General features: G+C 33.3%; 1 protein-coding gene across 1 annotated transcript; it reads right to left on the bottom strand.

Moving 5' to 3' along the window:
- Positions 1 to 1,416: 1,416 nt before the first annotated feature.
- Positions 1,417 to 13,705, bottom strand: LOC138313658 (zinc finger protein 227-like). The gene is made up of 5 exons (XM_069254010.1): positions 13,571 to 13,705; positions 13,191 to 13,310; positions 12,840 to 12,903; positions 12,539 to 12,643; positions 1,417 to 2,447 (listed from the first exon to the last, which is right to left on the bottom strand). Exons 1-5 carry the CDS (start codon positions 13,703 to 13,705, stop codon positions 1,417 to 1,419), a joined length of 1,455 nt encoding a protein of 484 aa, XP_069110111.1.
- Between the last annotated feature and the right edge of the window lie 3,658 nt (positions 13,706 to 17,363).

Genomic DNA, 17,363 nt, shown 5'->3' with positions numbered 1-17,363 from the left:
CATCGAAATGGACGAAATGACCATAAATGTTGAAAGTGGGTGCTTAAACAACTTCTACATCCCAAAAATACTTCGGTTATCATTGCCTTTACGATACCTTCTTTATTAATGCTGATAATCATTTTTCAGAGTGTACGCCGCCATCTTTACCATGAGGCCTGTTTATTGGAGAATAGTATATAGCGATATATATTTGTCATGTAAAGGAAAATTATTCTTAACTATCAAAGGATTAGTGCAACGATTTTTCACTTTGCAATTGTTCGCGCTAAAATGAAGCGAGTACTCTTTTCAAGACGCAGCCACTCGGATTTATCAGTACATTTTATTTTATTTGAATGTCACATATCAAAATCACATAAAACATCACAGTACTATTTTAAAACAAAAATATTATGATAATGATATCCAGCCAAACTGACTTATGAGACACTAATTTGAAGTAAAACTCTTTCAGATAATGATTGTGGGAGGTAAGCATTAGGGATTCGTTAGCCTCAAGTTTATTTATGGCGGGGTCCTGCGGATTGGCTGGGGAGTTTTTGTACATTTTTTATTTTTAGTTTAACGTCCAATTAACAGCCAGGGTCATGTTAAGACGTGCCTTGTTTGTTGGCGGAAGAAAGCCGGAGTACCCGGATAAAAACCACCAACCAGCGGTCAGTACCTGGCAACTACCCCACATATGATTCGAACCTGCATCCCAGAGGTGGAGGGATTGTGGTAATATGTCAGGACATCTTAATCACTCAGCCACTGCGGCCCTGTTTTTGTACAGTAATTCATAAATGTTTTAAAATATATATAAGATTTATCTAATTTCAGTCATATATAATGGAAACCAAACGTACACAAGTTAAAATAATATGCATGGTGCATCTGAAGGTATTTCATACTAAATGTATATATTGGATTATTCATTTTTTTAAATTAATGCAGTGACGTTATGTATATTAATTATGTGTATTTCACAATTAAAAACCGGATTTCTAGTAGGAGAATGGTTTCGAGGCCTTATTTAATTACCATGCCTAGTCATTCATTTCTTTGTATACCTTGTTTAACAGTATCACCTTTTTTTTCTCTCTGAGTTTTTGTCTTGTTGTTGGGGTCAGTGTTTTACTATACTGACCCTTCGGATGACCTTAAAAGAAACTAAAAAGGCCTTGTGACAAAGTTTTTGTTTATTTTATATTGATGTGATTGACGGATTATCTGAACAAAGTTAATTTTTTGGCATTGTTCCAAAATCCGAGTGTCATTTGATACAAGTCATTGGGAATGGAAAGGTATTTTATCACAATCGTCATCATTGTAAAACTTTTACCCTGTATGTTTCCTGGGGTGCATCTGCAGGTGAATTGACAATGCAAATCGATTACCACAGATATCACATCTGCTTGACTACTCTCCATGCTACTCAGATAACATTTTTAAGGTTTTGTCTCCTGTATGTGTCCTTGTGTGTCTCTGTAGGTCACCTGTTTGACTAAACCCCTTACCACATACATCACATTTGTAAGGTTTCTCTCCTGTATGTGTCCTGATGTGTTTTTGCAGGGCACCTCTTTTACTACATGCCTTACCACATACATCACATATGTAAGGTTTCTCCCCTGTATGTGTCCTGAGGTGTGTCTGTAGGTGACATACTCGACTAAACTCCTTACCACAGACATCACATTTGTAAGGTTTCTCTCCTGTATGTATCCTGAGGTGTTTCTGTAGGGCACCTGTCTGACAAAACCCCTTACCACAAACATCGCATTTATAAGGTTTCTCTCCTGTATGTGTCCTGAGGTGTATCTGTAGGTTATCTGCTCGACCAAACTCCTTACTACAGACATCACATTTGTAAGGTTTCTCTCCTGTATGTGTCCTGAGGTGTGTTTGAAGGTCACCTCTTTGACTAAACCCCTTACCACAGGCATAACATTTATAAGGTTTCTCTCCTGTGTGTGTCCTGAGGTGTATCTGTAGGTTACTTGAGTGACTACATCCCTTACCACAGACATCACATTTGTAAGGGTTCTCTCCTGTATGTATCCTGAGGTGTGTCCTTAAGGAACCATTGTTACTATACCCCTTACCACAGACATCACATTTGTAAGGTTTCTCTCCTGTATGTGTCCTGAGGTGTGTTTGTAGGTGTTGTGTCCGATTAAACCCTTTACCACAGACACCACATTTGTAAGGTTTCTCTGCTGTATGTCTTCTGATATGTGCACATAGTTTTTGAGCCACACCAAACCTCTTACTACAAATATCACATTGGTATGGCTTCTGCTCGTTAACTGCCTCACTACACCCCTTACCACAGATATAATTTTTGTGAGGTTTCTCTCCTGTATCTATCTTGGGGTGTCTGTCTATGTTTTGTGATACTAGTACACCTTTTGTCACACATATTTTTGCTAGATTTTTTGCTCTGTATGTATTTGATGTTGCTCACTCATATTGCTTAGTCTTACATAACTGTCATCTGTGTCTCAGGGGAGAGAATTTTTCCTAAGTTTTAACCTCCTTGATCGGTATCCTTCCACTTTTTATTTCTGAAAAAAAAAGAGAAATGTACATGTAGTTTTATTATAAATATTAGGACTGGTTTTCACATACAGTATAGTTGCTTACAGTTGTGTGGGTTTTAATTTGGGATTTCAAATCATTTTTTTCAAATGGTAATTTTTTTATTAAATGTAGGTTTCGTCTAACCAAATAATTTTTTTTTTTGTAAAATCCGATAAACGGGAGAAAAGATGAAAAAACATATTAAAAAAACCTCAATTTAATTTCTTTATGTGTGTGAGATTGAACAAATGTGTCTTGAATACAAAATTGAAGGAAATCCTTGATTTATTACGATGTCTGCCAGACAGAATAGTATGCAAATGAAGCTGCGATGGATTGTGTTGTCGAAGTTTTGCGCATATGCATTGTTACACACTAAAAGTAAACAAAATGGTTGAACAAAAACGTGTGAGAAATAAAAAAAAATATATCTGAATTGGCAACAAAGAGAAGGAAATTAGAATCAAATCGGTATCACCCTAGGATATCTCTTGGGAAAAAAATTTAAAGATGGCATGTAGCAATAGAAGAAACAGAAGCCATACCTCAAGCTAAACTTGCCCGGATCTGTTGTTGTGTTGCGTGTGGTGCGTTTAAATTTCTACACATACATGTATGCCAGCGCACATACAGCCGCAGACTAAAACATATATATGTTTGGTGTCTTAAGCTAACGAGCGTAAGTAAGTAACATGAAGTGTCATAGATTATATGATATGTTTAAACAGTCCATCGCACTTCGATTTGTTGTCGTTGTTTAATTAACTAAACATGCCGTGGCAAACTGTCACTGCTATCTGACTTTTTGTTGCACTCTTCCGTTTGTTGATGCGGCCTCGTTTTGGAAAAAAAATATTTCATGTTCTATGTAAAGCTTGACTTCGCTCTATTTTTAGAGGAGTATTTTCCTGGTCAAGCTAGACAACTGAACACCCATATTGTTCGCTGTATGTATTGAAAATGATCTGAAGATTATATCTTTGTACAGGAGAAATTTCAATTTCGTAATCTTTATATTTCATTGGGCGAAACCTACCTGTAAAACAAGAAAAAGATCTTGTTACAAAGTAGTTCAATATGGTCTCATATTTACTACGAGATAGGCCGGGGTGAATATAGCCAGTTGTAGTAACCACTGGAGTATTGGGGATGTACCACCGCCATGTCATGACATAAGCATTCACTGACCATTTCAGCCAAGTGAGATGATATTGCTGATATAAATGTTTATGATGGGTGTTTTTTTTCAATAAGTCTACATCTGGTTTTCACGCCAATCTGTAGCAATGGGTCTTAGAGGTCTTCTAGCCATTTTTTAATACATTATACTGAAAAAAATATCAAAATTATCGCCCAATTTAAATATGGCACATTAAACTTAAAAAATGTTCACATAATAAACTCAAATCTTCCAATTGCACCAGAATTAACGAAATTATTTTAAACATAAAAGAAAAAGAAAAAAAAAAACTGTGGAGGCCCAGACCCCACATGTGGGAGGTCCCTCCCACACTCTCCCCCTTTGGTGCGCTAGCCCTTTTTTTCTTTGTCACATGTGCCTGCAATGGTATATAAACCCAGCTACAGCCCTGAAATGTATCATGGAGTGTATGTATGTTAGTCTGTCAATAAATGAGAATGATTATTATCCCTATTTAAAAACAAAAATCAAATAACTTAATTAAATCAAAACATTTTCTATTAAAAATAAAATTGGGGTTAATGATCCCCCTTTATTCAGCAAATGCATTTTTACTGTGCTGTCACTAATTCAATCAAGATATGTGTATATATATATATTGTGTGTGTGTGTGTGTGTGTGTGTGTGTGTGTGTGTGTGTGTGTGTGTGTGTGTGAATAATTGCAGAACAATAAATTTATGTACGGTATGTATTTTAAAATATGAATTATAGCGGACTTAAATAGGTGTAGACTAATGTCTGATCCTTTTGATGTATATATGTCAATAAAATATTGTTGAAATTGAAAAATTGCAGTCATGAACCAAAATTCCATGTAGTGACCATTTCTTCTATGACTGGCATTATTCCATGTAGTAAATCAGTGTTATAAACCATATAAATTCACTGTTTATCAGAAAGTTGTATTATATCTCAATCAGTTTCTGCATTTTAAGCATCCACTCATACATATATGCCAACACCTGTTACCGCTTATAACCTCTGTTTCTCACTCATATCATTGAAAATTGTGCCAAATTATCGGTATCTGTAGTTTTAAATATGTCAACATGTATAATGCATAATATTGATTTAATTTTCAATAGCGCTGAAGACGTAAGTGGGGTTTTTTCTCCATGCATGAGTCAAAAATAGGTCTGAAAATTACTGAAGTGAAGACTGTTTCAAATAAAGATGAGATGAAAATGGTAGCTTATCGAAGTGTTTTAAGTAAATTCCTAGAAAGTTTGTGTATACGATGATAAAAGATACAAATGTAGCTAAAATGAAGTATAGGCCACAGCATGACATTGATATTTTTGTGATTAATGAATGATCCATATCATTAAAAAACAACATTTGAACACAAGTATATGTACGTACATATACGTACTGTTTAAAATGAAAGATAATCGGCCACCAACTCATACCAGGAGTGGCCACCAACTTTTTTTCTTGTCATAACACAAGGCTATGAACTGGTAGATAGGTGGATGTGATACTACATTGTAAAAATAAATGTCAAGAAAAGTGTTCAATGGCACACAATATTAATTGTTGAGTTTTGTAACATAGTTTCCAAATACATAAAATTAAGAATTGAAATATCCCGATATTATTTTAATGTCCACTGTTATTTTTACTTTAATGTGCCAATCGGGTTACTCTTGCCTGCCTAGCAACCAAAAAATGTGTGTAAATCTAGATTATGATGTCAAACCACAGACGTCTGCTTCTGGTTTTGAAAAACATACCTCTATTTTTTTCCCAAAACTGTTGAAAACCAGAAGCAGACACCTGTGGTCAAACCATTTTGTATTTATCAGTCATTCTACAACTAGGTAAAAAAACGTACGTAAAATTATCACCATACGAATTTTGTTTATCTAAATCTGAACTTACGTATGATAATTGGCAGACTAAAGTTAAGTTAACTTGTTAAAATCTTTTCCTTTCCTCGCCTCACGACTAAAATTAAATCCGGAAGTTTTGAAATAGTTATATATTAGAAATCGTCCGGCAACCTTCAATTCCGTAAAATTAAGATCAAAGTACTGTAAGTACTGAAGGAGGCGTTATTCACATTTATTAAAAAGACATGAAGATGAAATGGTCCCAATTCCAAAACTGTATGATATTTTGTGAGTTAAGATAACAACTTCCTCCATGTTCATTCACATTTCTTAAATTTTTTTGTCCCAAATACTGTAGTGTAATGTTGATGCATGCCAATAACAGCAATAATGACATCAGTTTTCTTAACTTCACTGCCATGCTGTAAATTTTCTAAAATTTGTCTTTGAAAAAGATTTTATGACAACATAATATGAATTATGGCAAAGTCTTCTAAGAGCTAACGCATTTAATTTATAAAACAATTGTATAACTCGAATTTAATTAAGTGATGCACCGTATTCCAACATTTGTATCTTCATAATTGCACGTTTACACGCCCAAGAACAAAATATTTACATGGATAGATCTAGTGTCTTAACAGAAAAATATACAATATATGCATATGTTACGGTGGCTGATTTGTGCCATTTCGTCTTTTCGTCTTTTCGCCCCGAAAAGACGAGAATTAAGAAACCTTAATTTTCGTCTTTTCGTCTTTTCGCCCCGAAAAGACGAAATTTAACAAATTTAAATCTCGTCTTTTCGCATCTTTTCGCAGCGAAAAGACGAAAAGTCAAACACGAAAAGATGAAAGTGATACACGCTAATTAGCGACTTTGATTCTCGTCTTTTCGCTTCAAAATTCTCGTCTTTTCGCCCGAAAAGACGAAAATTAACAAACCTTAATTTTCGTCTTTTCGCCTTCCGTTCCGGTGTGGAAGTCATTTGAAATATTTTTATCTTAAAATTGACTTAATTGTTCAATATGGAAGCATCAAAGAAGTTTATGATAACAATCGATTTATTAAAACTGATAGTATTACAAGTATCTTCATCAATAACTAAGATTAGAAGTTTTAAAACAGAAGTCAACATGTTTGTTTACAGCAGTTACGTAGATTTCTCACACGTGGCATATGCCACGTGCCACTAACAGATTCATCATTCCGCAAATCCTTTAAATAGCGTGATTGATACATTTTTTAAAATTCATTAATATCTTATTTTTTGTGTTCTAATCGCCCTCTTTAGCAATTACGCTTATCAAAACATTGCCGTGTATATTTAGGACCATAATGAACTTAAGATGCTAAACAAGCACTTAGAGGAGTTGCCTCCCCTACACAACTTTTAAAAAAAGTTGTCGGCTGGTAATATTTGAAAGCGTTTGAACCACGGATAAACTTGTTAACAAAATAATTTATGAAAGACAACTCGTGAAGACTTTGAGTTTAAAGGAAGGACTTGTGCCAAGAAATTGCTCAAATACAGTTAATTAGAACAGTCAATCAGTATAGGTAAACAATGTACTGTGCATTATTTGAAAAGACATTTTGACTACATACATGACATGGTCTTCATCATAATTGTACATTAGAAATTACATTATAATCTTCGTCGTATATGATAGATGACAAAGTATATCTGTAATTTGTATTTTTTCGGGGCGAAAAAGGCGAAAAGACGAAAAGACCGAAAGGACGAAAATTAAGGTTTGTTAAATTTCGTCTTTTCGGGGCGAAAAGACGAAAATTAAGGTTTGTTAAATTTTCGTCTTTTCGCCAAAGACGAAAATTAAGGTTTGTTAATTTTCGTCTTTTCGGGGGCGAAAAGACGAAAAGACGAGATATTTGAAGGCGAAAAGACGAAAATTATAGGCGCTAATTAGCGTGCTTCACTTTTCGTCTTTTCGCCGCGAAAAAGGACGAAATTTAAATTTAGTTAATTTTCGTCTTTTCGGGGCGAAAAGACAAAAGACGAGAATTAAGATATTTAATTTTCGTCTTTTCGTGGGCGAAAAGACGAAAAGACGAAATGGCATAAATCAGCCAACCGTAATATGTACATGTATATATTTCTGGTCTAAAATAATCTTCTTCATCCAATAATATGTATCATATGTAGTTTTTGATCCGAATACATGTTACGTACACTACGGAGGTTTCAATCCGATATAGATAGGCCTATTTAACATTAAAACGTGAGTAAATCATTTACAGTTGTAAGCAGTATTTGTTTTTGAAGTAATGCTCACTAGCTGTAGTCATAAAAACTTATCGAAAGGCCAGCTGATTGTTTTCTAGGCTGCCGATCGGCTGCTTGACTTCAGCTTACGTAATACACAGACCTGAAAGTGACACCACAAGCCAAGGTGGAAATAGCCCAAGGCTGCTAATTAGGGCCACTGGGGTGTTGGTCAGGGGGTCAGGGAGTGATCACACTTCTTTTGTTTACTTAATTATCAAGCCACTACCTGGTATTTTTGGTAGTTTAGTAGAAGTGTACTGGGGACAAACAGGGCACGGCGTTATGTCATAGGGGCATGGCGTCAGGTAAAAAAAGGGCACGGCGCGGCGCCATGCTAATCGGGGCTGTGGGAAACACTACCTACACAACTTTAAAAAAGGTTGTCGGCGGGCGGGTAATATTTGAAAGCGTTTGAACCACGGATAAACTTGTTAACAAAATAATTTATGAAAGACAACTCGTGAAGACTTTGAGTTTAAAGGAAGGACTTGTGCCAAGAAATTGCTCAAATACAGTTAATTAGAACATTTAATCAGTAGGTACAAAATGTACTGGGTATGCATTATTTGAAAAGACATTTTGACTACATACATGACATGGTCTTCATCATAATTGTACATTAGAAATTACATTATAATCTTCGTCGTATATGATAGAATACAAAGTATATCTGTAATTTGTATTTTTTCAGGGCGAAAAGGCGAAAAGACGAAAAGACGAAAGGACGAAAATTAAGGTTTTGTAATTTCGTCTTTTCGGGGCGAAAAGACGAAAAATTAAGGTTTTGTTAATTTTCGTCTTTTCGCCAAAGACGAAAATTAAGGTTTTGTTAATTTTCGTCTTTTTCGGGGCGAAAAGACGAGATTTTTGAAGGCGAAAAGACGAAAATTATAGGCGCTAATTAGCGTGCTTCACTTTCGTCTTTTCGCCGCGAAAAGACGAAATTTAAATTTGTTAATTTTCGTCTTTTCGGGGCGAAAAGACGAAAAGACGAGAATTAAGATATTTAATTTTCGTCTTTTTCGGGGCGAAAAGACGAAAAGACGAAATGGCATAATAATCAGCCACCGTAATATGTACATGTATATATTTCTGGTCTAAAATATCTTCTTCATCTATAATGTATCATATGTAGTTTTTGTCCGAATACATGTTACGTACACTACGGAGGTTTCTCAATGTTCAGCATTTCATCATTATAAATTTTAGACCGGGAACTAATATCTGCTTCTGGTTAAATACGACTTGTAACTTTTTTTGTGTTACCGATAAAAAAAAATAATCAGAAATACTTTCTTATTCAACAAAATAATAAACATCATGTTGTAATAATGGTACTTTTGATAAAAAATTCTTGAAATTTCAAAACAAATAGTAGAACTTGAAACCGTATGCTTTTTCTTTTGATAAGTTTGAAACATCTCTCCTTTATTTAGTTTTTGTGAAATAGACGATAACTTGTAGTGTAACAAAACCTTGAGGTCAATAAATTCTTACTTCATAATTTATCGCTGCCGTAATTTATATGATTATGTACCATAAAATATCTATAGGAATAAGGAAAAATATACAATTATTATCTACGAAATATGTAAATATATTACTATACGTTAAAAAGAAATATCGCTGAAAAACGAATACACAAAACACATTTGAAAATTAATTAAAAACATGAAATATATATCTGCATTGTAGTAAAATTATTACGTTTTCTTTGGTCCCCTTTATAGATCTATTAATCGAGTGTAGGTTTTGCTGATATATACTGGTAGTTAATGACAGGTTTACTAACTGATCATTAGTGTAAATTTCTACAAAGACCAATAATAAAGGCTTCTCGTTTCCGTCCATGCAACTTTCATTTGCAATGAGCAACGTCTCGCTCAAACAGTGTGCTGTGCGGAACATGATCACCTAATCGATATCAAATTCAATAATATAGGTGTATATTTTGTAAATAACCATTTAAGCACTTAGGAGTAATTTTTCAAGCTAATTGTAAATGGGATATCCTCATTGATAATATATGTAAACAGGTATCAAAACAAGGTAAGTGTTCTTCGAAAACTTGAATATACTCTTTAATAAACAAACAAGATATAAAAATTGTTATAACACATTGTCATTCAATGGGCGACACTGTAATATTTTTATAATGTTGTGAGATTAGGATGGTTTATTAGACTCTACTTAGTGTCATACAAAAAACATAGAAAAACTTGCTTGAATCTGTCTAGAATAAGGGTCTACAAGAGTATTTGTTTTCATGCTAGCAGAAATTATACTGTGTATTTCGACAAGCGGTCTAGAACCACTTACTTCCCGTCGTCCCCGTAGAAAACTACAAAGGGATTTTACAAAAGTAACAAAATATATATTGTTTAATTAATACACCATACAAGGGAAACCCAAGATTACTAGTTTATAATACAGTGTCATTCAAGGGAAATCGACGAAATGCTAACAACTTTATAATGAAACGTTCATCCGGAAACCGTATCAAGATATATATTTTTTAATCCACTGTCCGATACAAGGGAAACAGACTAGATATAAATACATTAGAAATAGTGTAAACCGACAAGATATATATTGTTATAATTTATGCAGTGGTCAAACAAGTCGACCCAAATACAGGGAAACCATCTCATTGAGGAAACCATCCATTTGGCATTGTATTGCTTTACTACAAAGTTTGTCATACCAAGGGAAACAGACAAGATAATGTTGACAGTTATAATACAGACTTTTAAAGGGAAAGAAGAATATATTGAACATATAGGGAAACCGTTAAGATCTCATGTTTAATACATTCAGGGAAACCGACAATATATATATTGTATAATACAGTGTCATACAAGGGAAACCAACAAGATATATATTGTTATAATACAGTGTCATACAAGGGAAACCGACAAGATATATATTGTTATAATACAGTGTCATACAAGGGAAACCGACAAGATATATATATTGTTATAATACAGTGTCATACAAGGGAAACCGACAAGATATATATTGTTATAATACAGTGTCATACAAGGGAAACCGACAAGATATATATTGTTATAATACAGTGTCATACAAGGGAAACCAACAAGATATATATTGTTATAATACAGTGTCATACAAGGGAAACCGACAAGATATATATTGTTATAATACAGTGTCATACAAGGGAAACCAACAAGATATATATTGTTATAATACAGTGTCATACAAGGGAAACCAACAAGATATATATTGTTATAATACAGTGTCATACAAGGGAAACCAACAAGATATATATTGTTTTAATACAGTGTCATACAGGGGAAACCGACAAGATATATATTGTTATAATACAGTGTCATACAAGGGAAACCAACAAGATATATATTGTTTATAATACAGTGTCATACAAGGGAAACCGACAAGATATATATTGTTATAATACAGTGTCATACAAGGGAAACCGACAAGATATATATTGTTATAATACAGTGTCATACAAGGGAAACCGACAAGATATATATTGTTATAATACAGTGTCATACAAGGGAAACCAACAAGATATATATTGTTATAATACAGTGTCATACAAGGGAAACCAACAAGATATATATTGTTATAATACAGTGTCATACAAGGGAAACCAACAAGATATATATTGTTTTAATACAGTGTCATACAGGGGAAACCAACAAGATATATATTGTTATAATACAGTGTCATACAGGGGAAACCAACAAGATATATATTGTTATAATACAGTGTCATACAAGGGAAACCGACAAGATATATATTGTTATAATACAGTGTCATACAAGGGAAACCGACAAGATATATATTGTTATAATACAGTGTCATACAAGGGAAGCCGACAAGATATATATTGTTATAATACAGTGTCATACAAGGGAAACCAACAAGATATATATTGTTATAATACAGTGTCATACAAGGGAAACCGACAAGATATATATTGTTATAATACAGTGTCATACAAGGGAAACCGACAAGATATATATTGTTATAATACAGTGTCATACAAGGGAAACCGACAAGATATATATTGTTATAATACAGTGTCATACAAGGGAAACCGACAAGATATATATTGTTATAATACAGTGTCATACAAGGGAAACCAACAAGATATATATTGTTATAATACAGTGTCATACAAGGGAAACCGACAAGATATATATTGTTATAATACAGTGTCATACAAGGGAAACCGACAAGATATATATTGTTATAATACAGTGTCATACAAGGGAAACCGACAAGATATATATTGTTATAATACAGTGTCATACAAGGGAAACCAACAAGATATATATTGTTATAATACAGTGTCATACAAGGGAAACCAACAAGATATATATTGTTATAATAAAACGTTATACAAGGGAAGCCGACATTATACATTTTTTAATCAAAGGTTATACAAGGAAAACAGTGTGCAAATACATTGTTTTAATAGGGCGTTATACAAGGGAATCAATGAACAAACACATTGTTTAATTTGACGTTATGCAAGGGAAGCCATGGAAAATACAATGGGTTTAAGATGTTTTGCATTGGTTATACAAGGGATACCATGTACAAATGTGTTGGTTTTAATAGGACAGAATATATGCAGGAGGGTGGATGTGCTCTGCCGATCTGGGTGTGAACGTGAACCATCACTGTGTGACGACTGCACGGCGCCAAGTCGAGCGGTTCCTCACAGAACATCTCCACTGGGTCGAGGTACTGCTGGAACTCTGTTAAAAGAAAAAGAAATATGATGAAATTTATAAGTTTCAAAAATGTAGTTATATGTTCGAGGTTAGAAATTTAGCACTGTTTATACTAATCATTACATAATTATGATACATCAACATATTATGTTTTTGAATACGGTAATATTGTGTAATTTATTGATGTAAAATTGTTATGGTGGTCTTTGGCCTAACATACCTTCACAGTGTAGGAATACCCGTCGGAGTCGATCAACCTCTACAGCGGCGGATGGTCCCGGAATCTACTATCTCAATCGGATCGTAGCTATATAAAGGTTGTCTCGTCATCATCTGCCACGATAGTGTCCGTCAGAGATGCATCTTCAAGGGATCTGTAATAAAACGAACACCATAAATTATCTTTCTTTAAGAAATCATATATCATTTGTCGTTTTGTAAATTACCTGAATATGCAGTTGATTGATTCATTTTCAATATAAGGTAGTAAAAAAGTAACCGATTCATATTGAATACAAAATGAAAGGAAATGTGTTGATGGTTTTGTAAGTTACCTCTCCGATATGCATACAGGATCGTCCTCATCCTGTACGGTCAGATCAAAGGACTGGTTGAGGGATCTCTCGGTAACGGGCCGGGGTGCTGGATGATGAAGGTGGAGTCCAGCGAAAGGACTGGAGAAAGGTCCAAGCTCCGAAGAGAAAAAGATAATAAACACTTTATTTTGGTGCAGATATCTGATATAGAGATTTGCAATGAAATTCATAGACCACAAAAAAAATAGTATGTTTTATATCTCAATGCATTACGTTTGATATTAATATATTGAATTACCTTAAAGTTATATGTGCCGTAACTGGGCAAACAATTTGATTTTTCTTCAGTAATATATTGAAAACCATTAGTTTTGATGAATTAAGCTGTGAAAATAAATAATCAAACTGGACTTACCAGGCGTGCAGGTTCTTTGCTGCCAACCGCTGCAAGAACTGCAGCGCAAGGCATCCTGAAGGGGACGCACGGGCTTGGCACAGGCAAGGCAAAGGCGAGACATCGTGATAGAGTGTCTTCCCACTCAGCCAACATACCCGATTTTAACATTAGGAGGAGGAAAAATAGAGAACAATTGGGGCTAATTACAGGTAAGTTATAGTCTGTTTCAGAAAATGATTTACCTGTATTTACCTGTGCTACACTTGTACCATAAGGACACAGTAGGTACTTTAGTACTCTACTTTTATTCTTATATTTATTTTTCTAAAATAAAATCACATTTTTACACGTTAAAGACCTATAGGAGATTTCAGAAAAGATGGCGGAGTGGGACGTCACACAAAGGTACATCCGGGTGCGAATTCAAAAGGTACAACTCCTTATATCTGTACACATAAACATTGAGGGAACACAGCCGGCTTGCGAATGTTTGTTTACATTTTTATTGTAATAAATAGTACGACAATCCGAGAACTATTTGCGTTATTTTACATTATCGAAAAGTGTACTTGTTAAATAAAAATTATTTTACAATAATTTACAATTTTTTTTTTTAAACAATCCTGGTATTCATATATTTTTACTCTGTTTATACTCTCCATTTTCGACCGCCACGAGAAAAAACACGGTCGCCATTACGTATAAACATTGACTAGATATATTGCAAATATCATTTTGATGATATTTCAAATTAAATTCAAAACAAAAGTCACCCCAAAATATAATTATAAGCAATTACTGTTTTCGAAAAGGGGTTTCTTGATAAAAACACCTTACGATGGTGTGAATTAGTTACCAAATTAAAACATTTGACTCCTTCGTTGTAGTAGATTTTTAGGTTAGTTCTTTAGATTAGATAGATTATACCCCAAAGCCCACGGGCAAGCCATTTCAGTTACAACCGAGTAGAATACCCGAAATTTGTCGTCCGTTTTCAGTGTAATAAAAAATTTCGTATTTCTTGTTTATATTTTTGTCTTCATTTTAGGGATTTAGTTTTTTAACATTAAATATTGTGAGTCAGTTTGTTGGTTCATATATTAGCCATATTTTTAAAACAAAACTTTGAGTATTTAGGATTCTCGAAGCCGTGCGCAATGTATCCTGGTCGGCATTTACGTACAGTACTACGATCTGTAATTTATATCAATTTAAATGAAGTCTACCTAATATGTATTCAATTTATATAAATTTAATACCATTTCATTTGGAGACTTAACACAGCAGTCCCGGTGGCATAAAAGCGGCTGAAAATGAAATATTAAAAATGAAATATGCAGCATGGAAACTGAACGATTTCACCATATATTATTTTTCGAGATCGGCAGCCATACATGTACGTGTACGTGTAACACAGTAGTTGATACAAGGGCATTCCATTAAAACAACATGTACATATTAAATAACGAAATATATATATCTTAAACAAGTAATTTTTTTTAGATAAAAGTGTTTGGTAATCATTCATATGATTTATTTCCCCAACAATGCTGTGGCCTGCGGTGATCTACCAGCGATGAAGCCATACACGAGCGGCCGTGGTCTGGTCAGGTGGTTCACGTTTTGTTTATATCATATCGTGTTGTGAACAGCTTTTTCATGTTTTTAAACAGAAACATGACACATTGAAATAAATCATTTATTCATAAACTACCTTTTTCACAACCTCAATTTATACGTATGAACAAAAATCGGGAACGTGTCATGGCCCGGCAGCGCTTCGATAGGTGGCTTCGACACTATAAACAAATGAAAAATAAAAATGTTAACATCCGTAACATGTGAAACAATAAGAAACCATTTCAAAATCAGAATTTGCAAGTATGAAAGTATAAACTTTTGTCAAAGTATCGATTATGAAGCAGGGATGTACGTATCTGTTATTGTTTTTATCAGTCGCCATACTGTGTTTGTACCTTTGAGGACCCGGATGTAAACTTTCTGTGACGTCACGCCATCTTTTCTGAAATCTCCTATTGTTTTACACAAAACTTACAGATAGTTAATTTTCCACATCTTGATGGCAATCTAACAATCATTTTGTAAATCTATATACTGAATATTTGCTTTCTGAGCATTTAGATATAAAATTATAGTTAAATTTACCTATGTAACGTTTCTCTTTTTAATTAGATGATAGAAACTGTTTTATAATACTGCTGTAATATAGTTATTTTTCATTAGCCTATTCTTATATATAGGTTTTCATGTAAATGCAGATGCTGAGAAATTGTATGTAAAATACTAGTAAAAAATGATTATCTTATATTTAAGGCTATTACCAAAATATGACAGAAATTAATGCCAAATAGTTTACAAACGGGAAAACATATATATACTGCACTTTACATGTACATATATATATATATATAAGTGTCTATATTACACATGGGAAACAACTCAGTAGATAGTTTGATAACACGACAATAAAACTATAATTTTCTGAATCGTTTTTGTTTGATCATCTGATATTAGACGAACCTCTTATATGTCATTTTTATAATACCATTGAAACTATCAATGTCATTTTACCTGAGGTGAATGATATCCCTTTGGTATAGATACTTCTAGACATGAGATGTTAAACAAATCTCTGTTAAGCCTGTATTATTTCAATGATTATCTAATTTATCCCTCAGTCGGTGTAGATTCCTTAAATTTACTGTATGTTAAAAGATTGTTACACCATTACATATGTATTTAATTACTTTAATGAATTCTCAAAATTTGAAACAAATATTAAAAAAAAATAAAGTCAACTTCCTTCAAAATAACTGAAAATTGAGGCAAAGCAGCATATATATAGTCGGAGTGACGTTGGGATATCCGAAAACTAATGAGCTAAAAAGTGCACATTTGTTTGTTAATATATAATTCAATTTTGCTTGTTACGAGCATTTTCATTGGCTTAAAAATTTACTTTATCAGCCCATAAAGGAAAAAATGGCGTCGCCGTTTGTAACGTTGCTTCTGATTGGCTGAAATGACGGCGTAATGATTTCATAGACAAAAGAGTCCCAAAATGAATTTTGAATATTAAAGAGATTATCCTCAGTAAATTGAATTATAAGGATTAATTTGAATATATTTTTTATGTTATGGAGATATAACACAAAAATCTGAGTGTACTCTCATCATAAACCGCTTCGCGGTTTATTTAGAGTACACTCAGATTTTTGTGTTATATCTCCATAACATAAAAAATATATTCAAGTTAATCCTTAAGTATTCACTATTTTTAATATGCAATATATTAATGTATCCGAAACTGACAACAGGTTTCATAACTTGAATACATCAAAACCAAAAATCTGTCCTAAATAGGAAAACAAAAGAAAGCATATGTGCTCAAATATATTTGGGATTAATCAAAATATTAAAATTAAAAAAAAAAATTGTAAATTACCGATTAATTAAATAACACAGGAAAAAAAACTTTATAATTATGAAAAAATATATATATCATTATGCAATGCACATTAACCTGCATCCTTATTTTGAGACATAGATTTAAACAAATCATTTTATTTTAACATAACATATTACTTACATATCATAAGGTTTACATTTGGTACAGCCAAATTCACACACCATTTTTTTTTTAATTTATAATTTCATAAGAAATATATTTTAATTTGATACAGCTAGATTCTGCTTCCCTTCTTACCTTTACACATGGAATTATTCGACATAATTGATACAAACTATAGCCAACTTTTACACAGGTAAACTCAGGTAAAGTTTATATAGC

This window comes from Argopecten irradians, unplaced genomic scaffold (assembly GCF_041381155.1).
Source record: "Argopecten irradians isolate NY unplaced genomic scaffold, Ai_NY scaffold_0821, whole genome shotgun sequence".
Lineage (NCBI taxonomy): Eukaryota > Metazoa > Mollusca > Bivalvia > Pectinida > Pectinidae > Argopecten > Argopecten irradians.
Note: the sequence above shows the minus strand (reverse complement) of the source record. Positions and strands in the feature narration are given on the sequence as shown.